The following is a 26,114-nucleotide window of genomic DNA, read 5'->3' as shown; positions in this document are numbered from 1 at the left end:
GCCTAATAATGTTTGCATTTATAACCATTTCCTTTTGGGAAACTTAATTAGCTTCTTACCTATTTTCATAATAAATGTATATATATATATATAGTAAAGACGTATCACCATAATGTTAAAAGTAATGTGATAAGATTCAATTCATGTGAAGGCTGCGTTTATAAAGAGAAGAAGGTGGTTTCTCTCCATCTTTTTATCTCGCGTGCAGATCTTGCCATGAATGTGGCCTACGGGGGATGAATTATGAATTATAACCAAACACGTGACAACATAGCAAAGGCTCGGCTTAATAATATATATATATATATAATATTTACGAATGTGTTGACATTTGATATGATATTTGAAGTTATATAGTATTGTACAAAAATATAATTTTTTTTTGTATGATATAATGGTTATAAAAAAAAAATAGAATCTATGTATGGCTAACGTTGCTGAAAAGAAAAACATAGAGTTACTTTTTCTATTACCGTCAATTTTTGTATGTATTGTAGCTTTCCTATTAGATTCCTCACTTTCAGGGTTGACATTGTTTACTAAACTTACATGATTATGCGAAAGTTTTTATGTTTAGTTGACAATGTAGATCTGGCCAAGGGATAATGCTAAGATGGTTAAATTAAGTTATATTGTATAATCCTAGCTATTTAATCAGGAGGCTGTTAAGTTTTTATTTCTCTAAAAAAATTTTGGAATTCGAACTTGAAAAGTACGTTCTGTTCTAATAGCATGATTTATAAACTCCTCTAAAAATTTAAGTTATTAGTTAACGATAATTTTTTATCTTTCATATCGTAACAATAACACAATAAACAAATATTCTTCACAAACGGGATACCTAGGCAGCCGAGTTGTCTAAACCAACAAAAGCCACTGTTCTCGAGAGGACTTTTCTTTCTCTTGGAACCATTCCCGAGAGGACATCAGTTCATGAATCAACAACTATCAAGTGTCTCGATTGCTGAAGACAAAAGCGATGTCAGAGTCAAGGATGGGTGATATCTTAGTTGGTCTTGTTGGTGATTAACTTCTGTGACTCGTCCTAGCTTAGAATTTTTTGTGCTAATTAGGAGACAATTAGTCCAAATCTTGTTATATATACTAGAGGTGTAATTTAAACTGTGGACGACTTTAATAGTCTTCACTGACACTGACATCTTATCAACTAACAGTATTGCCTCACCATTCACCAACGAACTTCGTCCACCTATGAGATCTCTCTCCTACTTCATTTATTAGTATTTGCTGGAATAGTATAAGCTCAAGTTATACCCAAAAAGCATTTTGGACGCCTAGCCTTCATCTCAAATCCCATTACTGTGCATGTCAAAGATGTCCAGTATATATACATCTTCATTAAAAAAAATTGAAATTTATTTGATAAATCTTGTTAAATTATGTTATAGAATATTAATAGTCTTAGGTTTTTAGATGAAGTGGTTATCGTGTTATTTATCGTTGGCAAGTGATTAATTTGGTTGTTGTGAAGTTATTAAATTTCCATGAGGAGTAGAAGAATTCGTGGAGCAGTTAATGGTCTTTTTTAGCCGTTAAATGGGTAAATGGAAGTTCCCAAAATATCACAACCTAACAGCTGGTCTACAATCTCCAAAGCCATACTTCTTGATTTTTTTCATTCTCTCATCTTGTTTATTATGACTTGTAAGCTTGACATAGAAATGTAAAAGTGCACAAAGTTTCATTTGGATTTTAAGTCCTTTTATAAAGATGACCTAAATTTAGTTTGGCATAGTGCAATGAGATATCTAAGTATATGTAGATAGACAATATTAAGTTAAGAGTAGGACTAATTACTAGATGTAATGACCACTTGCTACCAATTACTCCACTTAATTATATGACCATATGGCAATCAAAGCAAAGTAAATCTGCCTGGCTAATGTATCTCATGGTCTCAAAGAAACGATTGAGCTAAACCTTATTCTGATGTGCATCACATCTATGCAAACTGAAAGGCCTTGAAACAAGTACTTGAAAGATCTCACTCCAACGCCTCAATTGACATGGTCAGATCCAAAGTACTCAGCCCCAAAGCGGCCTTGTTACCTATTCCTAAGAACTGGACATTAGCTTTCGCAGTCTCTTGATAATGTTGCATGGAAGTAGGAGCTGAGAGCGAAAGCGAGAGGGAGCTATCGACTTCCTCTTCGCTCTCTAGATTCTTCTTGTTAGCCCCATCGTCCATCATTGTGGGGCTCAAGCTCAACTGCAAGTTAGGTTTCCAATCCCTCTCCAATGTCATTTTCATCTTCTTCGCGCCTTTGGTGAGCAGCTCCTTTTCCAACAACAAGTTGCCCAACACGGTCATTGATTTGTTATCTATATGTTTCTGTGACTGCACCACAACGATCATAGAATCCAAGTGAGAAATTTCTAGTTTCATGGTAGTGAGTGTATCGCTAATTGTACGTTAATTTCCGAGGAGCAAGAATTAAAATTACCTGTTGAGAAATTTCTTCATTGATCACCACAGAATCTGGTGAGTTGGATTGTGTAATATTACTACTACTGCTGCTGTTGGAGTAGTAGTAATTGCTGCTCCCTTTCCATCCATAGGTTGGAGTAGACTTCGAAACGGGGTGAGGTCTAGCACTGATCCAATCAAAACTTCTATCTTTGATCTCCTCTCTTGCTTGATCACCGACCGATACTGTACGAGGCTGCCTCCTTTCCTCAAGAAACTGCTGCCAGAATCTCCCGTTCTTGTTGACGTTGATTTCATCTTTCGCGTTGAACAAATGAGATGTCGACGGCTTGCCATCTTTCCTAAAGATCATGTCATGTATTAGGCCCTCTGCTGGGCTTTGATCATTGATTGAATTAGTTCTTGCCGCCGCCTGCTGGTTGAAAGCCCACTCTTGATGCCTACAAGAAGAGTGAGCGATCCACACAAATAATTAGGTTATTCCAATCTAGGGTTCCAGCTCGGCCTTCTTCTTCTTCATCTTCTTCTTCTTCTTACTGATTAGGTTTAGGATTTACCTCAAGTTGCAGCTCTTGAAATCGAAGGGCTGTTGAGTCTGCGTACGCTGCAGAAGACTGTAAAGCCGATCGGTCTCCAGAATGTTTCTCGATGGAAAGATTTCCGGTCTACGGTAGAATGGTTCGTGATGGCGAGCTGTACCTCTTCTCAATTGGAAGTCTAAGGGTGATATAACTGCAGAAAGAAAAATTCCAAATCTATGAGATTTTTTTTCTTTGCAAACTAGATGATCAAACTTTGAATCATTCAAAGGATAATTATTACGGTATGAGGCAAATTAAGTTAGATTAAGAAGACATGTCAATCAAGTTCTCTATGTTGATAGCAAAAGATGGGATAATTAAGATTGATCATAATTAGAATTGGAAGTTATCAAACCTGAAGAGTTGATGGCTGACTTCTCTTGGCTGTAATTATCCAGCTTCTTGCTCCGGTACATCTAATTCAACAAAAGAAATGGATGATATATAATAAAGCAAGACAAAAGAATATCTTTGTTCAAAATTTAAGAAACAATATGTGGCTAGAAATTAACATACTAATTTTCTTCTACCTGCAAGTGGCTCTTTACATGAGCGATGCTTAGCCCCCTCACATTCATCATCTGAAGCACTAACTTTGGAGTTGCTCCTGCACCATCCATATCAATCCCAAAATTATAAGTGAGGATAAAAAAAAATCAAGAAACAGAAAAGGAAAAGAAAAAAGAATTAATACAAGAAATTTTATTCGAGAAACAAATTGGAACATATGTAAAGGCTTACTCTCTTGTCCTCCAAGTTTCTCGACGGCGAGGATGAAGGACCGGTGGAGATCGGGGGTCCACCGCAGTCTTGCCATTTTGGATCGGACGTACTGCCTTACTGAAGGCAATCGTTCGCCGGCCCACTCAGCCGTGTCGCCGTTGTTGCTTATGCTTCTATTATTGCTCAAACTCCCTTCGCTCTCCTCCGCCATATCCTCGTTGAGATCAAACACCGGCTGCCGCGTATTTCCTCGCAGAGATTGACTTCTAATGCTTTTCTCCTCATCATCATAGATCTCCACCACCTCCTCCTCTTTCTTTGCTCCCATCTTCTTCTTCTTCTTCTTCTTCTTCTTCTTCTTCTTCTCTCTCTCTCTCTCTCTCTATACACTATAAGGGGAAGGAGGGAGGAAGAAGGGAGGAGAGAAGAAGAAGAAGAATAGTGACAGAAATATTAAGCGTGGAAGAAGAGGTGGAGCAAGGAATAAAAAAGACTATTATCATAGTACGGACCAAAGAAAATATGAGCTACTACTATTCACTACATTGAAATGGTTAATGGTTTCCTATCATTATTCCTTCCTCTTTATAAATAGATGTAAAGGAGATCTAGAAAACAATGATCAACTGTGTCTGGGTGGGAAAGAATCAAAGAAACCGAGTATCAGACTCGGCACTTGCACCCAAGTGACAGTAACACTGGTCTCCGAGTTCTAGCTAGCTTGAACTAGTTGGCATGGTTTCCTCTCACTCAAAAATACCTAGGTAGAAAACTTGGAGTTGACTTGGAAGTTGGAACCCTAGACCAAGTCCAGCTAAGTGAGTCGGAAACTCATAACTAAGCTATCTTGTTTCCTATGTATGCTACGACTTCGAGAGAGAGAGAGAGAGAGAGAGAGAGAGAGAGAGAGAGAGAGAGATGGTGATGTGGTAGTTGTATTGGGTTTAATTTGTTTATTGTATAAGGGTCCCTTTCGCCATAAATTGCATGGCAACTAGCTTTAATACTAGTATGAATGTTCTACCATGGTACCATGTATGGTTTAATTTCACTTTCTTGGGAGTAGTTATATACTGGCATGTTTTGTTCCTCGGTTTGAATGCAGGTAGATGGATTCATACATTGGTTGACAACTTCCAATTCCCCTATTTCTCTCTTGGATATTGTTGTCGATGACAAACTCATAAATTAGCCATATTAAAGGAACAAAACTAGCCAAATTCCAACTTGCAGTGAATTTAATTCAATTCTTATAAAGTTGGCTACATCTATTCAGTCCCCCTATTAAGATAGAATATGGATGGATTCAGAATTTTTATGCATAGTTTGATCCACCTAGGCCTGTGTGACTCTTGAATTGGAATAGGATTTGGTTAAAAATGAAAAGAGTAAAAAAAAAAAAAAAAATCAGTGAATGAACTATATGTGGAGTCGACTTCTTTTGAATATTCAAATTAAGCCCACTTTTCTTGTACACTTCATCCTTGTGTGCAGAGATGATGTTGTAAAAAATAATTATAAGAAATGGCGAGGGGGTAAGTAATAGAGTACAGTATGAAGAATCGTTCGCTTGCTGTGTTGCATAAACCAAGAGATGATTCCGGGAAATAAGACTGCTGTCTCTTCTTATTCTTGTTGTGGTCCAGGCGGACTTGTCATCAATTGCGTGTTAATATGTTCAAAGTAAGCATTATAAAAAATTAGAGTGAGCATGATCATCATCATTGGATGCATGCGATTTACATACGTATTAATATACATCCAATGGGATCTACGTAGCAATCATATACATCCGATAGTTATGAATGCATTCAAAATAAAATACAGGAGAGTAAATTAGAATACGTACGATCATGGAGGACGTTGACGAGCTTACCGGCCCACCGGTCACTCTCTCACTCTCTCTCTCTCTCTCTCCTTGCCAACCCACCGGCGACCATAGCCTACCACAATTACTATAATTATGTGTCACTTATGATTGTGCTTTATTATGCTATCAATTCTTTTTTATTATTAGTTACTGCAATTGTGCTATATTATGATATTGATAATTTCAATTGCCACCATTATTGCTAGTTATTGCTGGGTTATAGATTTTGATCGTATTATTTTTTAATTTTAGTGTACTAGACTATTAAAAATTTGTATATACTATATTTGTATGTTATATATCATAAATAATTATTTTTTATTTTTTGCATATTAAAAATGCTAAACTATCTTAGTGGCCATTTTCCACCAAGGCGCTAGGTGGGGTGGAGTGATAGCCCCCACTCGCTATCACTTTTCAATACACTGGCTAGACCAATATTTAGCTGGTATGGTAGAAAGAGGTAGTAGGAAAGAGGCTGACCAATTTTGCCTCTTTTTTATTTACTTCAGTTAGCGGTTGGAGCTAGTTTCGGATGAAGATGTTTTGGGATTTTTTATGATGGTTTCCTCGCTGCTTCAGCAATAGCTAAGAACCTATCTACCTCCATCCCCCTTCATTCTTTGATGTTTGAAAGAAAGTTATCATTTTTTTTTCTTGTTAGTTACTATTCTCCACTATATTTTATTGAATGCAAGGTTGTGCGTACACAAGTCAGCAGAGGATGCAGCAATAGAGCTGCTGAATGTTAGACCTTTTTGCTTCCATATTTCTGCTGGGGCTAAATAATTTGCTAATTTTTTGCAGTGTTTTATTTATCGTACTATGTATTTTACTAGACTTGTTTAAAGGGTTGTCGCCCTGCCTCCCATATTTATTTATTTTGCCTTATTGGATATTATATTTATATTTTTAAGTTTTTTTCTTTTATAATATATATCTTATTTCTTGTAGATAAATTCGGGGCTTCCCTCAATGACTTTGGTTTCACGTTTGTAGTTGACTGATTTTACTAATGAAGTGTTGGACTTTCCCTCTAAAAAGAAAAATTCATAAAAAAACGTAGTTGCATTATATCAATTAAAAACGAACGTATAAGCCATAAAAAGTTAATTACTTTCTATCTAATTAACTATTCTTCCACTACTAGAAAGAAGGGTGGCCATGCCAACTCTCTAACTAACCCCACACAGGCTACCACACAGTGTCAATGAGCTCACGGATCGAAGGCAACACCATTTAATGGATACAAACAAATGGGCTCAATCTCTTGACTTAACTAAGGCTCATGGGAACCCTTTCACTTTGACCCTAAATTCCTTTTTTTTTCATATCTTTTTCTCCTTTCTTTTCAGTCGTGAATCTAAGTCGGTCGTCCGTGATTGCCTTTATTAGTTGACCTCATTTTCCATCTACTTGCTTAAAAAATGTACAAAGAGTTGTTATAGCTAAACGACGTGGAATGCTTCATCTTTCTAGATTCATGTCAAGCATATATCTGTCAGTGAACTATTTCAAATCTAATAGAAGAATAGTCCAATTTTAAACCTTAGGCTTTGGTTAATTAAAGGGAACGTTCACACAAAGTTTCTCTTTTTACAAGAAGAAAAAAAAAAGTTTCTCCCGCTTTCCAAGTCTTTGCTCACGGAAGGAAACCGGAAAGTGAAGCCACCCGTGTGTGTTTTGAATTATTATTATTATTATTATTATTATTATTTTGGGTGCTCTTAATGTAAATAAAAATAAGGGAAACTTATATATTATCTGTCTTTGGTGTGTTACTGTTAGGTTTTTCTATCCAAAAATTAATAATATATATATATATGTATATATGTTATTAACAACATGTAATTTTCTGTCAAACCTATTACGAATATTTGTAATCTTGAAACTGTAGAATGAGAGAAAGTTAGCGTGATTATATATATATATATATATGACAGTCGAAACAATAAGAAAAATTGAGTATTACAAAAGAAACTTTGAACATTCATCCAAATTTACCTTATTAATAATTATTATTATAATTACTATTATTATTTGGGAGATATGAATACTAGTCCAACTAGATTTAGAAAGATATGGAAAGAGAAAAATAAAACATGAAAAATATGTAAATTTGTTGAGAGAAAAAAAATCTACCAGAATGACCAATTAGATCAATCTATTTCACCGTAGACATTATTTATATATATATATATATGTATCGCTACCTCATCGAGTCTCATTAATATATATGAAAGAAGCTCTCCCGATGATAATAGATGAAAAATATACTCCATGAGAAAACCTAAATCTCACTAAGTGTATTCTTTGATCTCCCTTGAGTTCCTTTTAGTTGTGTACCTTCCTTCAGTGGTCATCATTTATAAGCATTTGAATCATCTCAGTTTTGGGCAAGATTTAGAATGGAAAATCTGAGTCCTAAGATTTCATTAAAAAATGTATGTGTCTGTCGTGCCGCGGTGTGCACCACACTGTGAGAGGTGCACACTAAGCCTACATGTACTGAATTGATTCTTTTTTAATTTAATTTTGTTCTTTGATTTTTTTTTTTTTTGGCATATATACTCCTCAAATTATGTATCTTGATCATATATCGGTATGAGACTGTGCTACATAATTAATTTTAAGTAGTTTATGTCTATGAACTTCCTATTATATAAAACTCATTTGTATTTAGTGGCAAACTTTGTTAATTAAATATTAGAGAAATATTTCTTTTAAGAGAAGTGAAGTTTAATAGTATCCTACTAAATAGTAGAATTTGAACCTGAAAACTCTCTTACAATATATAATTCTCTTTAATCAATTGAGAACTATCCCATTGGATATAAATAATTATTATTGTCTCTCGTTCCAACGTAATTTGATTGTCCATTTAAATAATTCTTGTATTAACATAGAGAAATCAAAGAGCAGCAATCTATCATTAAAAGTGCAAATTGTTGAAATAGCCCATCCGACAAGTTTCAACTAATCGTCTCGTTAATATACTTTAATTATTCAAGGAATAACGCTAATTATTATCCACTTGATCCATATTTTCTATAGTAGAAACGTCCTAAGAATACCAAAGCATGGCATCATGTGATTACACCTCCTCGATTTAGTGGATCTCATACTAAACAATGAAGAATATTTCAGCTGTCATGATATAAGCATTTAAGATTTGCCAATTTGATCCTAATAAGAAAACCCACTTGCCCCTATTGGGTGCATCTCTGTACTAATCTTCTACTCCTAAGCCCTCCATAATTAACAAGTTAGGACGTTGTAATGCTTAATTATTAGAATTATTTGCAAATCGCAAGGTCAGATGGTAGTTGAAGGTATCTTAGATTTAAACATAACGCATGTTAACTTATGAAGCAATTGGGTATAAGTCTACGAGGATCTGACAAGAGCCAATTTAAAAACTAATCAACTATTTTTTTTGGCGTGAAGCGGGACCCTACAATGTGCATATAAGAAAAACATATGATCTAAATATTCCTTTGATAAAATTAATCATTATATCATTGGGTATTCGAGGCTAAGGAATTACTTAAATTCTTAGATTCGTTTATAATATTGGATGTTTATATTTATCTAATGAGCTATATCTTATCTGCATATTTTTCCCTCTTTATTTCATATATTTTCTTATTTTTTCTTATTTGTATGTTCACAGAATTATGATATTTAGAGTTTCCTAAGACAAATTTTTATAAATTCCAACATAATTAAGACTCGAATTTTTAAATTCTTTGACAAGACTAAGACCAGAACAGTATAATTTAATTGCCAAATTATATTACAAGATGTGGAAATCTACCCGATATCGCAGGTTAGATCCAATAATACAATAATCATTTACATCTAACGATACTGATTATGTTCACTCTAATTTTATGGTCTTAATCTTCAATTTTAGGTTGGATTATGATGACCAAGTATATAATATACATCTAACTAACGATGCGAACTCAAACAATGATTTAAGTTTGAAAATTCTTAAAAGAGACGAGAGTTTTAGATAGCATGTAGTGGGATGTGATAAATAAAAGAACATAATATTATAGACATATATTGCCAGTCATTTGGTCCAAGATAAGACTTAGGAAGAAGACAAAGATGAAGGATAATATTTTAAAAATGTTAGGTGACCGGCAACATGACTTCCTGAATTGGAAATTTGGAATCCTCCACCCTCTTATCTTTGCTTATCAGATTTTAATGGAATTAAAAATTTATATCGAAATAGAATTTATACCCGAAAAAATAACTAGCATAAAAAAAAAACTTCCCACTTCATTACTTCATTTTAATTTTCCTCTCCTCATGCCAAGAACAAATTCAAGGTTGGTTCAAATAATAAAGCTTATAGACTTATAAGATGCTACATATAAATTTTTCTATTATATTGTAGAATAGTGCTACTTAGATTGAGTTGCATAAAATGAGACAAATGTATAGTGCTACATATAAATTTCTTTTTCACCCCCTGTGTTGGCTCTAGCTCTACTAGAGTTTAGCGCACAGGCTTCTTCTCTCCCTCTAAGAGGGACATTCTTTCTCACTGCTACTGGTGAGGTTTTTCGCTCCCCTCTTCTAGTCGATGAGATAAGGGAGGGCAGAAGTTTTCTCCTCTTTTTTTCTCTCCCTTTTTCTAAGTCTTTGTTCTGCCTCTTCATCGAGAAGGCTTCCTCAGTCTATTTCACCCTTCTCTTGTGCCCTCGTACACTTCCTCCCTCTCTTTTAGTTGATTTCACGTTCCCAGTTGTTCCTTTCCCTCTCCGCCTTTGTTTCCTCTATCCCCTTCACCCTCTCTCTACGCTCTTTGCTCTTCTCGTCGAAGGAGGCCTATGTTCGATTGCCGCATGGTTCTCCCTCCTACCATTGGGCTATGACTGCACTGGTTAAGGCCCCTTTCGGCCGACCAATCTACTCCGTGGAGGTGTGGGTTTTTTTTACTAGTCTCCACTAGCTCCCCTATTGGTTGCCAACGAGCTTTCCCATTGCCTCGCCTATAGGTACCTAGCCAAGGCTCTAGCATGGCCTCACCTGCGAGTGCCTAGCTGGGGCTTTGCCATGCCCTCACCTATGGGAGCCAAGCCGAGTCTTTGCCTTGGCTAGAGCTCGGGGCTATGTGGGAAGCCCTCACTCATATTTTTGGGTGTGGGTCTAGTTTGGTGGGATCCGATGGCTCTTGTTCGGTCGGTACATGTTTGGCTTGGCTTATATTAAGTTCGAGTTTGGTTGGCTTGCTCCCAGTATGCCTCTCCTTGTTGGATTCTCCTATGCACCGTTGCATGTAGTGGTCCTTGGTATTTGGTTGCTCTACCACTCTCATCAAGCATTTTGTTGGAGATTTATTTCTATCATCTTTTGTTGTCTTTTCACTTGGGCCCTGCATTTTGTTCTTTCTTCTCGTCATCGTAGGTTGGTGATCTTTGATTTTTCAACTCAAGGGTTTGTGCTTTGAATAGCATGGTTTCAGAGTAGTACTGAAGTTAATAGCTAAAATTATATTTGCAAATTAGACTTGGTCAATTGAAGAGGTGTCATGACTTGCATCCTAACAACATATATTTTAAATCAAAATTGAGTGGGTTCGTAAGAGACTATCAGAAAAGATTTCCAACATAATTAACAAAATCTAAATTCAACACCCATAGAAGGTTCAACTTTCAATCCTCGAGTCAAACTAATAATCATAGCTACATCATGCTAACATCACTCATACAACATATATCTTGATCAAAATAATATTCAATATTTTTAATAGTAGATCGAGCCTCGATCAAGTAGTACGTATATGGATGCATGTGCCAGGCTAGCAAATATATGCCAAATGACGTAGGGGACAAATATTCCAGGGCTAAAACTAATATACTAGTTATATTTTAGTACTAAGGCCACTGTTTGTTATGCAAACTTTATTAGTAGCTGTCCTACTTGTAGCAAGATAATAATAGTTATAACTGTCATGGTGCAACGTCGACGTAGGTAGTATCTTTTTGATGGAGTCTCCAGCAGAGAGAGGTGGAGAGAGATATTTTAAAACTCCAAACCGCAAGGGAAACCTCTCTGCATGAGAGTTGACGTTAGGATATATTTTAAGGTGGAGAGAGGGAAACTTTGGTGAGAATATCGTGAAACTGTCTAGAGATTGGTGAACAAAATCTGACCATTTGCTTGTGAATATGTCTTAGAAGATTTGCGTATATGTACTCTATTTGTCCTGCTATAAAGAGTTCTCGACCATTTAATTAGTTCAAACTTATTTATCTGACTAGATTATATATATATATGAATCACTCGGCGACTTCCATGAATTGAAGTCCTTCCTTGTCTCGGACAGAGACTCTCCTTGACATAGGACAAGTGGCATAAGCTAAAGACCCGCCGCAATAGTAGGCAAACAACTGTCTCACATGCCCTTCTCTCCTCTCTCTCCATGCATGCAAAGGCTAAATGAATACCTACCGTTTTGTCGTACGACCCCATCCCCATATGTATCCAATCTTAGCTTCTATAAAACAATGGAGATGTTTGCAGTTGTATGTCGTTTATTATTTCCTCTATCTGTTGCTCTTCGAGGCAGGCTCACACATCCACGCATCTCAGAAAGGTTACTCTCAGAAAGGGAAAGAGCTTAATTGCTTGTGCTCCTGGACTATAACTTCTGATGACCTCCATTGATGGATGGGCTTCCTATTCAAAAGGAAGAAGGTAGAATGGGCTTTATGACCTAAGGTTCAACAGCAAGGATGTTCGTTTCTTTTCAAAGGGCTTGCTACAAAAATGGAGAGCCCAAGATCCTCTAGCATGGAGTTTGTAGAAATGGTTCACAGTTTTGTTAGTAGGGGGTGCAATCAGGTCATGACGGATAGTATTCATGTCGGCCCGTTTATTAAACAGGTTGGAATATTAAACGCAGATCTAAGCAGTATACTAAACATGATTATTCAAGTTAATTTTCATAGATTATTTGAGTTATAAATATGTTATTCTAATCATTAATGAGTCATTGGGCCATAAACAGGTTAACAGGACTCGACCAGACCTATATAACTTAAATGGAACAAACATGATTGGATCAAACAATTAGTCTGCTTATAATCTTGAAAAATTATAAACTAGAATAATATATTAATGAGGACTAATAAACTAAAATAGGTAAATGCAAACATAAACAATTTTATGTGAAAAAACTCTTAAAGAAGTGTAAAAAATCATGAATCCTATCTAGGATCAAATTAGTCATTAAAATCAATGTAAGAGTTACAAAATAGACTTACAGACCGTCCATCAATATGTATAATTATATCTGTAATATCTTTCCTATTTGAACCCGTGATGTACTGCTTTCCAGAATTCATTTTCAACCTCAGTAACTTTAAAGTTAATGTTTCTATTTCAGTGACCTTTTAGGAGGGAGCCATTTAAGACGCACAAAAGATGAAATCTCAAAGGAATGCTGTAGCCACCTTTTATGATACGGATTCTTTCACAGCCAACCTCTTTTAAACTGTAAAGTTGGGACTCAAATAATACAAAATAGATGTCTTTAGGATTAGGTCTAAAGTCCTTATACATCTCTGTTGTAGTCAAAACAACCTTCAAAACTATGCAAATCGTCCTTAGAGAAAACAAATTCAATGTTTCTCCCAGAAGTCGTCCATATCTCAATCAGGTAGGCCTTTTAAGTAGCTCTCCACCTGGCATTTCATCTCACTCGTACCTTCTCAGGGAGATCAAATGTGTGCTACTTCCAAGTGCCACAACTTTGAATGAGCCCAAACTGATCTATCTACAAACTGTTTGATTACTTGCCCAGTTTGCTGGTCCTCTTTTTTCCTTCACAGCAAAGCTCATTGATGATGAGTTTCTTTTTTTTCTCTCTCTCTCGTATCCTGAAGGTGGTGTTTATTATGAAATAATTTTCAAACTAGTTTAGTTATACTAGTTTTTGAAACTTAATAAGAAAGCTTAAATCAGTTTATGCTATTATAATGCTTAATTATAAAATCAATTTAGTGGTGTAATTCTTAAACTTGATGTAGCAAAATTGCTTTGGAAATTGATGAGTTTATGTACCAATTGATTAAAATATTTTTAATAGATAGATGAAGTATACCTACATAATTTTCTTTAAATTAACCTTGATTTGTGTTGATTCTTAAATTAACATTTGATACTCATTTTTCCTAAAACATTGTCACCTAATGCTAATATTTGTTTTGACCGTTAAAATTATTAGTTTGCCCTTTAAACATAGTTTTGCCATCTAATACTTGTTTTTTTGCTAAAAGAGTTACCTAATATTGACGAACATTTTGACTGCTAAAATTAATTTTTCACCCTTAAAACCTATTTTTGACATGCAATATCCATTTTAGCCCTTTTAACTTGGTTTTGACATGTTATATAATTTTTTAAACATAGATACCAAATATTAACACCATTTGACCGCAACATTACTATTTGCTTTTGACATCTAATATTCTTTTTTCCAAAAATATAGTAATAGATATTAGCATCTATTTTGACCGCTAAAATTATATTTTCTATCCTTTTAAAATAATTTTGTTATCGAATACTTTTTTTTTCGAAAAATATGGTTACCCTATATTAATACCCATTTTGATTGCTAGAGTTACTATTTTTATCCTTTAAACCTGGTTTTGACATCTAATCTCGTTTCTTTTTTCCAAAAATATGGTTACCCAATAATAACCCCAGTTTTCAGAATTAAAATGACTAGTTTACTCTTTTAAAATCTAATACTCTTTTTTTAAAAACTAAAACATGATTAAGAAATGATAATAAGCTTAAATTCTTATGCATTGTGGATCTATATGCATAAAAAGCATGCTTGTAGTTCCTCAAGCATACATATCCCCGCATTGCATATATGTCCATCTGCACTGTATACATATTCACTATTTACAAGTCCCCATTGCATATTTCTCATTTATTTACCTTAAAAATGGATTTGGAAAAAATTAGTTGTAAATTGAGTTAGTGATATCATCATTCTTTTTTCATATAACATGAAAAAAATGATCCTAATAAAATAAGAAGTGAATTAAAAAAATATATTATAGTAATTATGCTAGAATAAACTTATACTTATTCCACATCCAAAACTATGTCAACCTGCATGAATAAATGCACAACCCTTGTACATCCAAGAAAATAGTTCACCTTTTGACATGAGCTACAATACTTTTAACTTCACTTATGCGACAAACCAGTCTAGTTATTTAGTTATTTGGGAATTACAAAGACTGCCAGCTTTCCTTGAGAAAAATTTCGCAAGCAATAAATGGAGAACAAAGAAACAGGGAAGCTCACCGGCCGTAGCTTATCTTTAGCCAATCACTTTCTTCGGGCACGAATTAGAAGGACAACAGAAGTTTTGAGGCCATACATTTCAGGAGAGAAGAAACAACCTGAGAATCCAAACCACCAAACTTAACTATATTTAACCAACTGATTTCTTCACAGAGAAATTAGAAAGGCAAGGAGAGCTTTGGCCTTACGTGAACAATTCTGAGAAGCTTCTCTCTCTCTCTCTTTCTATCTCTCTGGGGGGATTCCAGCAAGCCGCCAAGCAGGCCAAAAGGCATGGTCTTTGGTTCCTCCGACCGCCTTGTCTTCCTCCTGCCATGGTGGCCAGAATAAAATTGAGAAGAGATGGAGAAGAAAGGGGCGATACTAATGCACCGCTACGAGCTTGGGAGGTTGCTCGGGCAAGGGACCTTTGCAAAGGTGTACCATGCGAGGAACCTCACTTCTGGCCAGAGCGTGGCCATTAAGATCATCGACAAGGAGAAGGTCCTGAAGGTCGGGATGATCGACCAGATCAAGAGGGAGATCTCTGTGATGCGCCTCGTCCGCCACCCCAATGTTGTCCAGCTCTACGAGGTCATGGCCAGCAAGAGCAAGATCTTCTTCGTGATGGAGTACGTCAAAGGCGGAGAGCTTTTCAACAAAGTGGCAAAAGGGAGGCTCAGGGAGGATGCGGCGAGGAAGTATTTCCAGCAGCTGGTTGGAGCGGTGGACTTCTGCCATAGCCGTGGGGTATACCATCGAGATCTCAAGCCAGAGAACCTCCTCCTTGACGAAAATGGAAATCTGAAGGTATCGGACTTTGGGCTGAGCGCGCTAAGAGAGTCACAGAGGCAAGACGGCCTGCTCCACACAACATGCGGCACGCCGGCGTACGTCGCACCTGAGGTCATAAACAAGAAAGGTTACGATGGAGCTAAATCCGATATATGGTCCTGCGGCGTGATCCTCTTCGTTCTGTTGGCAGGTTTCCTACCTTTCCACGACTCAAATTTAATGGAGATGTACAAGAAGATAGGCAAAGGAGAATTCAAGTGCCCTCACTGGTTCTCTTCCGAAGTGCGTAGACTCATAACCAGAGTCCTCGACCCCAACCCGACCTCACGGATCACCACCGGAAAGCTCGTAGAGTCTCCATGGTTCAAGAAAGGATTCAAACCAGCAGAAGCACTGGCCCAGGCAGAAAGCGGGGTCATCTTCAAAGACGTCCATGAAGCTTTTAGAGCCAACCTCGAAGAGAATGAGGGTGATAAGAAAGGGGAAGCAGCACCGGGGACCATGAGACCAAGCAGCTTGAATGCGTTCGACATCATTTCTCTCTCTGCAGGATTTGATCTTTCGAGGCTATTCGAGAAAGATGGAGGACAAAATGCACTGGCTAGGTTCATGGCCCAAAGGCCAGCATCAGCAATAGTGTCGAAACTAGAAGAGATTGCCGTGACGGAGCACTTTAAGGTGAAGAAGAAAGATGGAATGGTGAAGTTGCAGGGCTGTACAGAAGGAAGGAAGGGACTTCTTGCAATAGATGCAGAGATATTCGAGGTCACACCCGCGCTTTGCGTCCTGGAAGTGACAAAATCGGCTGGAGATACATTGGAGTACCAGAAATTCTGCAATCAGGACCTCAAGCCTTCCCTCAAGGACATATGCTGGACCTGGCAAGGAGGAGACCAGCATCATCTTTCACCATTCTCCTGATTGGGTGAGGCTCAACTATCTTCCTTCCATCGCTGTTTTATGTTTGATTATTCTTATCAAATTTTTATTCCCTTAAGCATCAGTTTATTCCGTCACCTTGGAGTAAGATTGTCTACACCTCTGCTCTCCAGATTCTGTCCGGTCAATGGGCTTTAGCGTAAGATTCTAGTTTTGTACGACTTTTGGTCGTCGATGTCAAACGACGCCTTTTGAAATTGTGGTGATTAATTAAGATATTCCTTTCTATTTTAAAAAAGCATCATTTTATTCACTCGATTAACATATCTCCTCTCCACATGATTTGTTTATTGAGATACATACACTGTTGTGGTATATGTGAGTGAATGCCAGCAGAATTGTGCAGAAGTACATTAGCTTGCACATCATCTTTTTTCCTATTGTCAGATGCAAAAATCTAGTAAAAATGTATATAGTACTAGCAGTGCAAAGTTTTCTAAAATAGTTTTCGAAGAAATATTAAAAATAAAAACAGAGATGAACGCCAAGATTTTAACATGAAAAAACCTAAACGGAAAAAAACTATGGATTCAAACTCGGATCAAAACCAATCACTAGGATAGTAGCAGTTATAAGACCGACTCACAAAACAATCCGTCGATCCAAACAACTTTGTTCCTTTCAGTCTTGCTCGCTATAACCCACGATTCACTGTTTCTCGTGATTGATATCCAACCTCAGTAGCCCTCGAGATTGATCTTTCGTCTAGATAGCCATTAAGACGAAATATTAAGCTTTTAAGAAGAGTAAGACCTTGTTAGTTGAAGAACCGATGTAGCCTCAAGAACTCTCCTTCAAGATTGCTTCTTCAACTATACTAGAGTTAGGGCATCACAATACTTATATATGATTTCCAAGATAGAGCAAAATCTAAGTCTTATTCGAACTCACGAAAGTCCAAGAATTTTAAACTTCGTTGGTGCGTTCGAACGGGCCCAAGTGCGTTCGAACGCGACAGCCTGAATTTCTCAAGTTGCGTTCGAATGCGTTTGTGAACGCTACTCTCAGTCTGTGTGAACGCATGTACCCGCGTTCGAACGCACTTGTGAACACAGCTCTCGGTCTGTGTGAATACATATACCTGTATTGGAACGCGCTTGTGAACGCAGCTCTCGGTCTGTGTGAACGCATGTACCCGCATTCGAACGCGCTTATGAACGCATGAAAACGCGCTGTGAACGCGATGTGAACTCATAAACTTTTCTCCAATAATCTTGCAATTCTTCAAACCCGAGATTTTTTAGACTTGTATAAAAGCTCATATACATGTATAAATACACTTAAAATATTGTGTACACAATTGCTAACAATTAAAAACCTAATAAACTTGATTATAAGGATAAACTCTAAAATTGCTAATATAATTCACGAGATGAGAATTTGAACCAAAAAAAGGACGATGACAAAATTCTCCTCAAAATCTAAATCCCGCCATGCACATTTACACCTACCGGAGTAACAGCATTTGCACTACGTACGTAACACGAAATCACTCTACTAGTAGAATCATAGATATATTTTATCCATTCCTGTTTCCAAACCTAAACGAACTAGAAACAGTAAATAACGTACGTAAGAGAACTAAGAAAGAGTAAACCCTAGCAATGGAGGAGATTCTCTTTGGAACGAAGGAGAGATTCATGATAGATAGGGTCGAAGAGACCATTTAGCCCATTATTTAGGACCCAAAATAGTTCCTAATTTCCGACAGCGGCGGCGGACAACCACGAAGCCGGAACCAGCTATCCCACCGGCCGCCGAGAGCTTCCGTGTTTACTCTGACAACCTGTCCCACTATAACGTGGATGAGTTGATATTGGGGATATTGAGGTCGTTGGCCAACAACAATTGCAAGGGCTGGGGTCAACGAGGTCAACGAGGTCAACGAGGTCAACGAGGAGAAACAGAAATGGGAGTAGTTAGGAGTAGTGTGTGATTAATTATCTTTTGCTACATCTATTGCATCGTGGGAAGGGAACATTTGCTTTATACGTCAAGTAGTGGGGTTAGTTAGTAGTGTTTCTTAATGCATATAAGAAGTCACCGTTAGATGCACGGTGTGAGAGCATATGGTTTATTGGCTCCTAATTCATTGTAATTAGAGAAGAATTGATTTATAAGTTAAGTGATGAGTTAGTTAAACTTTAGCCTAAAATATATAAGATGTCGTTGACATCAAGGGATGTCTATCTACCATTCTATCTTAGTGTATACCTAAATCTTAGCATGATTATAATGATTCCCAATCTATTTAAGTTATTTTTTTGTCCATTTGCAGTGTATGGAGACCACTATAGATATATATAAAGCATGGTATCATTTTCGAAACCAATTCTACTCACATAATAAAACACTTCTACAAACTCTTATACACCTCCAAAAATGGTATAACCGAGTGAAGAAATATTATTCACACCACCAAAAAGAATCTCTATACCCAGATCAACAACTAACTATGCAACAATATTAAACATGAGAGTATATGATATACAATTATCAGACTAAAAACAAAATTAAGATCTAAAATGATTTCATCAGTAGCAAATCAGAAACACCAGTAGCTTACCCTTGTAACACTAATTATTGAGCGCAATAATATCTTATCTTCTTCAAGATATAGAAACACCATTAATATTAATATGCTGACAGAGCTCCAGAGAGTTTCTATATTTACTCTTATGAAATGTTCTATTATTTTCTATCAAGCAAGATGTTCCATAAAGAAGCTACCATCCACTGCTCTCACATCTTTTTATTAGCTACAGAAACCCTTTGTGCACTTCTCCACAGACCAAATATCTATAACCTGCTAATGCCTTTTGTATTGGCCCCAAATTTCTCACCTGTATTACAAGCACTTTAGTGTAAGTACAATTCAAGAACATATGCCTAGCAATTTCATCTTTTGTACAAAAGCTACAACTTGACAACAAAATTGTCTGTCACGAAATTATCCCCGGTCAACATAAAGTTATTGTAAGTTAGCTATACAAAAAACTTTTATTTTTACAGGTACATTGATCTTGGAGGAGCTTGTTTAGTTTGAGATTAAGTCCGAAGTTAGTTACTCTTATTTTTTTATTCTTAATTTTTTAAAGAATAAATTTGGCTAGGTATAAAATAAAAATAAAAAGATGTTTGATTGAACAAGATTAGGGTCCATAACTCAGTTAAAAAAACCTTTCTGAATGCAAACTAAAGGGGCCCCAAAATTCTTCTAAATCTACCTTTATTATTAGGAGAGCTGTACAAAAAATTTACAGTGAAGATCCCATTAGAATTAATCCTCCACTGTTGTCTGTACCCCATCCCCCTGGACTGTCGCAGCTAATATGTGACATATTAGGATTTGGAATTAATTGGGCTATGTAACAATAAAAACAGAAGGTCTCAATGACTCAATCCCAAATTCCCAATCCAATTTAACTGAGATTGGAAAATTGACTCAATGACTCACCCTCTAAAATAATTTATGCCGTTAATTAACAACTACTCTGCTCTAACGCCGTTACCCCCATCACCAAACATATTAATTAAACCCACCTATCATCTCTTCCCCAAAACATTCCCCCCCCCCTTTCTCTCTCCCCTCCATCTCCAACCTCTCCCTTCTTCCCGTCTTTAATGCTTCCGTTTGAACTTTCAAATCCCCCATAGAAGCCAAACAACAAACAATGGAGCTCCGCTTCCTCTATTGCCTCCTCCTCTTCCTACTCTCTCTCCTCCCCTTCTCCATCTCCTCGTGCAACAACTCCTCCGACTACGCCATCCTCTCTCTCGCCTTCTCCTCCGTCTCCAACTTTCACCCCATCGGCTGCAGTTCCCCCATCCGCGAGCTCCGTCTCCCGTTCAAGAACCTCTCCGGCACTATCTCCTGGTCCGTGCTCGGGAACCTCTCCGGCCTCCGTCTCCTCGACCTCTCGGGAAACGCACTCCGCGGATCGATTCCCGGTGGTTTCTGGTCCTCCGCCTCCCTCCTCCACGTCGACCTCGCCGGGAACCAACTCGGCGGCGCGCTCCGGTTCAATCCGGTCCGGTCCGGCTCGCCCTCCTCGCTGAGATTCCTCAACCTCTCTGGGAATCGGTTCACTAGCGTTGTGGGTGTGAAGCGGATGGGAGCCCTCAAGGTGTTCGACGTATCGCGCAACTCGATATCTGGGGTTATTCCGAAGGATTTGCCCAAGTTATCGAAGCTTGATATTTTGAACATCTCGTATAATAATTTCTCTGGTACGGTCGATTCTAAAGTACTAAACAAATTTGGGAGATCCGCATTTATAAGAGCGGGGTCAATTATCTTCATGTCATCTGCTTCCTCTTCTAGTACTCCTTTAAATCACATGTCAAATAGTAGAAATAGGAGAAAAAGAGTTATTAGATTGGGCATTATAATCTCGGCGGCGTCGATTGTATCGATTCTAGTTTTATTGGGTTGCGTCTTGTATGTGTCAAAGTGCAAGAAGAACAAGAAGAAGCAGCAAGGTGAGATAGAGGCTCCGCCGCCGTCGGAAGAGGTGGGATGGGTAGCGGAGGCGAGGTGGTCGGCGCCGGTGGTGGTATTTGAGAAGCCACTGATGGAGCTGACCTTCGCCGACCTCGCTGCGGCGACGTCAAGGTTTGGGCGCGAGTCGCAGCTGGCGGAAGGCGGCGGCCGCAGCGGCCCGGCCTACCGCGCGGTGCTCCCGGGGGATTTCCACGTGGTCGTCCGCGTCGTCGAACATGCCCGAGAAGTACCCGAGTCGGACGCCGCCGCCGGCTTCTACAACCTCGGCCGTCTCCGCCACCCCAACCTCCTCCCCTTACTCGGCTACTGCATCGCCGGAAGCGAGAAGCTACTTCTGTATGAGTACATGGAACGCGGCGACCTGCACCGCTGGCTCCACGAGCTCCCGGCGGGGAAGCCCGACGTGGAGGACTGGACGGGCGACACGTGGGAGGCCGGTGAGGAGAAGCGGGCCGTAGGAGACTGGCCCACTCGTCACCGGATCGCGCTCGGGATAGCTCGTGGGCTAGCCTTCCTCCACCAAGGGTGGGCTGGTTCAGGCCGGGCTGTTGTCCACGGCCATTTGGTCCCCACCAACGTGCTCCTCGGCGACGACTTGGAGCCCCGGATCGCCGACTTCGGCGGACCCGACGGCGGAACCCCGGAGGATGACGTGTACAGCTTCGGATTGATAGTCTTCGAGCTCGTCACCGGCCGGGCCGGTTGGGACGAGGAAATAGTAGGTCGGACCCGTATACTAATAAGAGAAGGAAAAACTATCGATCTAGCGGACTCCAGGTTAGGGGCCGACGAAGTGCCCTCAGTCTCAGAGTTGGAGGGTAAGATTATGGGGTGTCTGCAAGTTGGGTATCTTTGTACGGCCCAAAGCCCGGAGAAGAGGCCCACAATGCAACAAGTGGTGGGCCTTCTTAAAGACATCCGGCCCACATCGTCCTCTTCTTGATGAGAGAATGGCTGAATGGAGACAAAGGTGGGAAGGGATTGGAGCAGGCCACTGGTATATCTCATAATTGTTTTATGTCAGCTATTGGTTTCAGGTATCTTGTTGCATTTGTCTGAAGAGCAAACAAAGTGTAGTGGGGGTGGTGGTGAGGAATTCCACTGGCTCGGTGGCTTTTAGGTGTGCAGTGGTGTACGTTGGTCGAGTGTCAATTTTTGGACATATCTTGGGAGTCAAAGAAAGGGGAGGGAGAAGGTGGAGATTTGGAAGGAAAGGAAGGGGAGAGGTTTGTTCTTTAGCAGACAGCGTGTTGATGAGGAGAGGCATCTGCTTTGCCTCTCTCTTTTTTTTTATTTAAAAATTTAATAAAAAAAAATTGTGAGGCTCACTTCAGTTTATGTTTGCATCTTTGTTTGTTTGTTTGTTGAATGGTGGTTTAATTTTTCTTAATTTTTTTCATTGGGTTCTTCTTTTTATCTGTTTAGAATGTTTTATTTATGTTACACCTTTCAAAAAGTAATATTTGTATGTATATCTTAGTTTAGCCGTGTTAACCGTGAGAAGTTAAAGATAGTCTTGTTCTTATTTATATACATATACCTATTTTAGTTGTGTGTTCTTATGTCATTTTGTTTTTTAGAAGTTAGGTATTTAACCTGTTAAATGTTGTAATACAAAAAAATATTTGGAACTCCAATTAATAGCTTTGATTAGGAAATGTTTGAATGAGTTGATCAGTTAGTTGGTCCTGATATCCTCGTTTCTTCTCACGTAGGCGATTTTCATGTGTTAGCTCTAAAATTCAACTTCACTATTACAAATTTCTAGCCAGGCAACGAAGAACAAGAAATTTGACAATGTGGAGTTCTCCAAGAGTGGCAGCAATCAGCTCTATAAAGAAGATTTTATTTTTTATTTTTTATTTTTGTGTGATGATATATCTATAAAGAAGAAGAAGAAGAAGAAGATAAGAGGCTTGTTTGTTTTCTCCATTGAAATGGGTCCCAGAACTTGAGGACAAAAAGATGGAGCATGACCAGCTCAGTCATGAGGGACTCGCAGTGGAAAATAAAAATAAGCAAGTTGGCATTTCTTTCACCTTTTTAAGTCATGGAAATTTACATGATGGTTATATAGCTAAAGACCTTTTCCATTTATTTTTTTCTCTGTGTTTTTATTATGGTTCGTACATGATTCAAAATTTATCACTATCTTTTTTATTTGTGTTGCAGAATGATGTATTATAATAGAAAATGTTAAAAATCACGGTGGGTCATGAGTATAAATGAGAAAAGAGAGTAATTTAGATACAATAACTAATTTATTACAAAAATATTTATAAAACAAAAGTAAAAATATATTTAACTATTGATGACACAATCTGAGAACCTACTTCGTCACAAAAGTTTAGAATATTTAGTTAGAGCCTAAAAGTCTATATAAATTTCTTTTTCTTCACATGTGATGCCTAAGAAGAAGCTGTTCACAAGTGGGATTAAAAATAATGAATAACATGAGGTAGAAACTTTGCATTTGATGAGCAGAATGCATGCAAAAACTTTTTTATTTTTATTTTTAAAAAGGACGTTTCTTAAATGGTAAATACACCAATTACCACAGGGGGTGGTTGTTGGAGGTTTCCCATGCATGCACAAACTGCTATCCATCATAAATGATGGTGTGCAGAAGCTGCCATGCAACGGTGCCACGGAGCAGGGGAGATCTAAACATCCAAATTCGTTTCTCTCGCCAACCAACGAAGATGACAGCTCTTAGCATCCATCTCACTAGTTATCACTCTGCCAATTTAAGGCATCCAATCTCATTGCTAGTTTGATAGTCTTCAGCCATTTGGGTTGTGATATTGTCTTATTTGTTGTCGTAGAGTTCCAACTTGTTGATGTTAGGATGCAGTTCTCATTTATACTGTATGTTTTCACCTCCTTTTTTTTTTCCAGAAGACCTAATCGATTGGTCGTATTATAGGGTATTTACAAGAGAATACATTGTAGTCTTTCATAAAAATATTCCAAGTTATTTTATTTTTTTGAAAACATGGAAAAAGAACGGTGGAATTCGAGTATGGTAGGGGTTTATATCTTTAATGATAGATAAGTCTAACAGAATTTAAACTTAGAATAGATATTAATTACTCTACAAATTTAAGTGATTAGAAACTCGATAGGCGACCACAAATATGTCAAAGAATAGCATGCTTTTCATAGAAAAGAAATTAATTAGCACTCTTGTTCTGATTGAGAGAATTATGTGGAAGGGAAAAGAACAAATGGTTTGTGGAATTTTCTGTTATCTCGATGAAGGAAAAATAGAGAAGAAAGGGAAAGAAAGTGGGAAAGAAGATAAGAAAAGAAAACAATGATAATTTCTTCTTTTCTCTCTCTAAGAATCTAAAAGAATCTAGCTTGAAATCAGCCAGAGTGGCCAAATTTGATCATGGGATCTTAGAAACTACACGCCAATCTTAGCAAGACCCAGACTAAGTCAAGCTATACAAGAGACTTATCTATGCTCTCAAAGTCTTGCTATTATTAAGTACTCTTGTGACATTATGCAATATAAGGCCAATAGATTAGTGTGTCACACTCAAAGGGCTTGTCTTTCTCTGTTAGCCACCTTTGAGCCTGGTCAAGCACGCAAGCGAGTGACTCACAGTTTTGTCTCTTGATCCATTTGAATCAATGGCTGCTACTGTGAGAAGATATAGCTTTCTTCTTTCATTGAAAGGATCCATGTCACTATGTGCTTGTTTTAGGAATCATATGACCCATCCACATCCTGAGATCATTTCCATGTGCTTGCCTTCTTGGTGCTTCCTCTTATTAGGCTAGGTGAAACATCGCAGTTGATAAAGAAATAAATCCACAATAATAGAGGAGTAAGAATGATCAAGCTTTGGTTCTGTGATATTTTGATGTGCTCACATTATGATGTTATATATTTTATGTAGATATATTCAAAAAATAGTTTTAACTTTATTTTCCATTACAAAGTTGGGCTACTTTCACTACCAAAATGCCTCTGGAGATGTACAATTAGAAAATGCTATGCTTTGAAAAAAAGTAGACAAAGATATGGAAAGGTGGCTTACTTTCAATCTTTGCAATAAAACAACTGTTTTGCTCCAAAAACATCAGCACCCAGGCAGTGAGTTAACAGTAGATGACCAGGGTAATTTGCTAATAAATGAGTAATTGTTTGTTAATCATCATACACGATATAATGTTGCCTCACTTTAATCATTAATCTGTCTGAATACTGAATTATCTTGAATCAGAGGCTGCTGTGGTTCAGATTGAGCAGAGAGCATTTAAGCCACATACGCTTTTGCAAAAGTTAATGTCTAGTTTGTTTTAAATCCTGAAAAGTCTTATTGCCTACTTGTAAGCATCTGTTCAAGTAGAACCGTGCTTTCAATGCAAACATCCTGCTTATTTCTGAGCCTTAAAAGCAGCACATCCCCAGTTTTGGAGGTAGGACCACACCATGTGGTCCTAACAATTTTACAAAAGGTACATAAATGGAGGAGAAAACAGTTACATACTTACATACCATCATTTCTCTACATCATTTCCTCCTATAAGGGGATGGATGCACAAATGATGTCTAGCTCAAAATCTGTACCACAAAAGCTGAGCTAATCATTAACATATGTAAATAACTTTCATCATCATTGCAAACATTTCCATAGCTTCAGCAATTTCAAACTTGGTCTCTCTCAAATAACTGGCTCGACGTAAACTCAAACACATTAGCCACAAAAGTTGAGCTAATCATTAACATATGTAGATAACTTTCATCATCATTTCAAACATTTCCAGCTTCAGCAGTTTCAAACTTGGTCTCATTGATATTATCAGGTCGTTGCTAGTTTTGAAGCTGCATTGTCAACTGGCATGTCGTAAAGTCGGACATAAGCGGCAGCCTCATGCTTCTTTCTGCTATACTATTTTCTTGTATGGTTGAACATA

General features: G+C 37.8%; 3 protein-coding genes across 3 annotated transcripts; 2 read left to right on the top strand and 1 right to left on the bottom strand.

The window, feature by feature from the left end:
* Positions 1–1,834: 1,834 nt before the first annotated feature.
* On the bottom strand, positions 1,835–4,335 carry LOC140782667 (uncharacterized). Its single transcript, XM_073129364.1, has 6 exons — positions 3,772–4,335; positions 3,561–3,637; positions 3,386–3,446; positions 3,007–3,181; positions 2,466–2,889; positions 1,835–2,359 (listed from the first exon to the last, which is right to left on the bottom strand). The coding sequence occupies exons 1-6, from the start codon at positions 4,079–4,081 to the stop codon at positions 2,006–2,008; spliced, it is 1,401 nt and encodes a 466-aa protein (XP_072985465.1). The 5' UTR covers positions 4,082–4,335; the 3' UTR covers positions 1,835–2,005.
* A 10,810-nt stretch (positions 4,336–15,145) lies between these two features.
* LOC140782278 (CBL-interacting protein kinase 5-like) lies at positions 15,146–16,943 on the top strand. The gene is made up of 2 exons (XM_073128762.1): positions 15,146–16,667; positions 16,747–16,943. The coding sequence occupies exon 1, from the start codon at positions 15,311–15,313 to the stop codon at positions 16,661–16,663; it is 1,353 nt and encodes a 450-aa protein (XP_072984863.1). The 5' UTR covers positions 15,146–15,310; the 3' UTR covers positions 16,664–16,667; positions 16,747–16,943.
* A 3,030-nt stretch (positions 16,944–19,973) lies between these two features.
* Positions 19,974–22,523, top strand: LOC140782504 (calmodulin-binding receptor kinase CaMRLK). The gene has a single exon (XM_073129113.1). The coding sequence runs from the start codon at positions 20,356–20,358 to the stop codon at positions 22,126–22,128; it is 1,773 nt and encodes a 590-aa protein (XP_072985214.1). The 5' UTR covers positions 19,974–20,355; the 3' UTR covers positions 22,129–22,523.
* The last annotated feature ends 3,591 nt before the right edge of the window (positions 22,524–26,114 follow it).

The sequence above is a fragment of the Typha latifolia genome, chromosome 2, assembly GCF_019914945.1.
Source record: "Typha latifolia isolate L0001 chromosome 2, TyphaL0001v2, whole genome shotgun sequence".
In the NCBI taxonomy this organism is placed as follows: Eukaryota; Viridiplantae; Streptophyta; class Magnoliopsida; order Poales; family Typhaceae; genus Typha; species Typha latifolia.
This window is presented reverse-complemented; position numbering and strand designations above follow the sequence as displayed.

Bases quoted from the DNA above. Each gene is read 5' to 3' on its own strand.
- LOC140782667 (XM_073129364.1), bottom strand. From the start codon at position 4,081: ATGGGAGCAAAGAAAGAGGAGGAGGTGGTGGAGATCTATGATGATGAG. The intron at 3,447-3,560 runs GTAGAAGAAAAT...TTGTTGAATTAG, and splicing joins ATGTAAAGAGCCACTTGCAG to ATGTACCGGAGCAAGAAGCT. The intron at 2,360-2,465 runs GTAATTTTAATT...GTTGTGGTGCAG, and splicing joins ATGAAGAAATTTCTCAACAG to TCACAGAAACATATAGATAA.
- LOC140782278 (XM_073128762.1), top strand. From the start codon at position 15,311: ATGGAGAAGAAAGGGGCGATACTAATGCACCGCTACGAGCTTGGGAGG.
- LOC140782504 (XM_073129113.1), top strand. From the start codon at position 20,356: ATGGAGCTCCGCTTCCTCTATTGCCTCCTCCTCTTCCTACTCTCTCTC.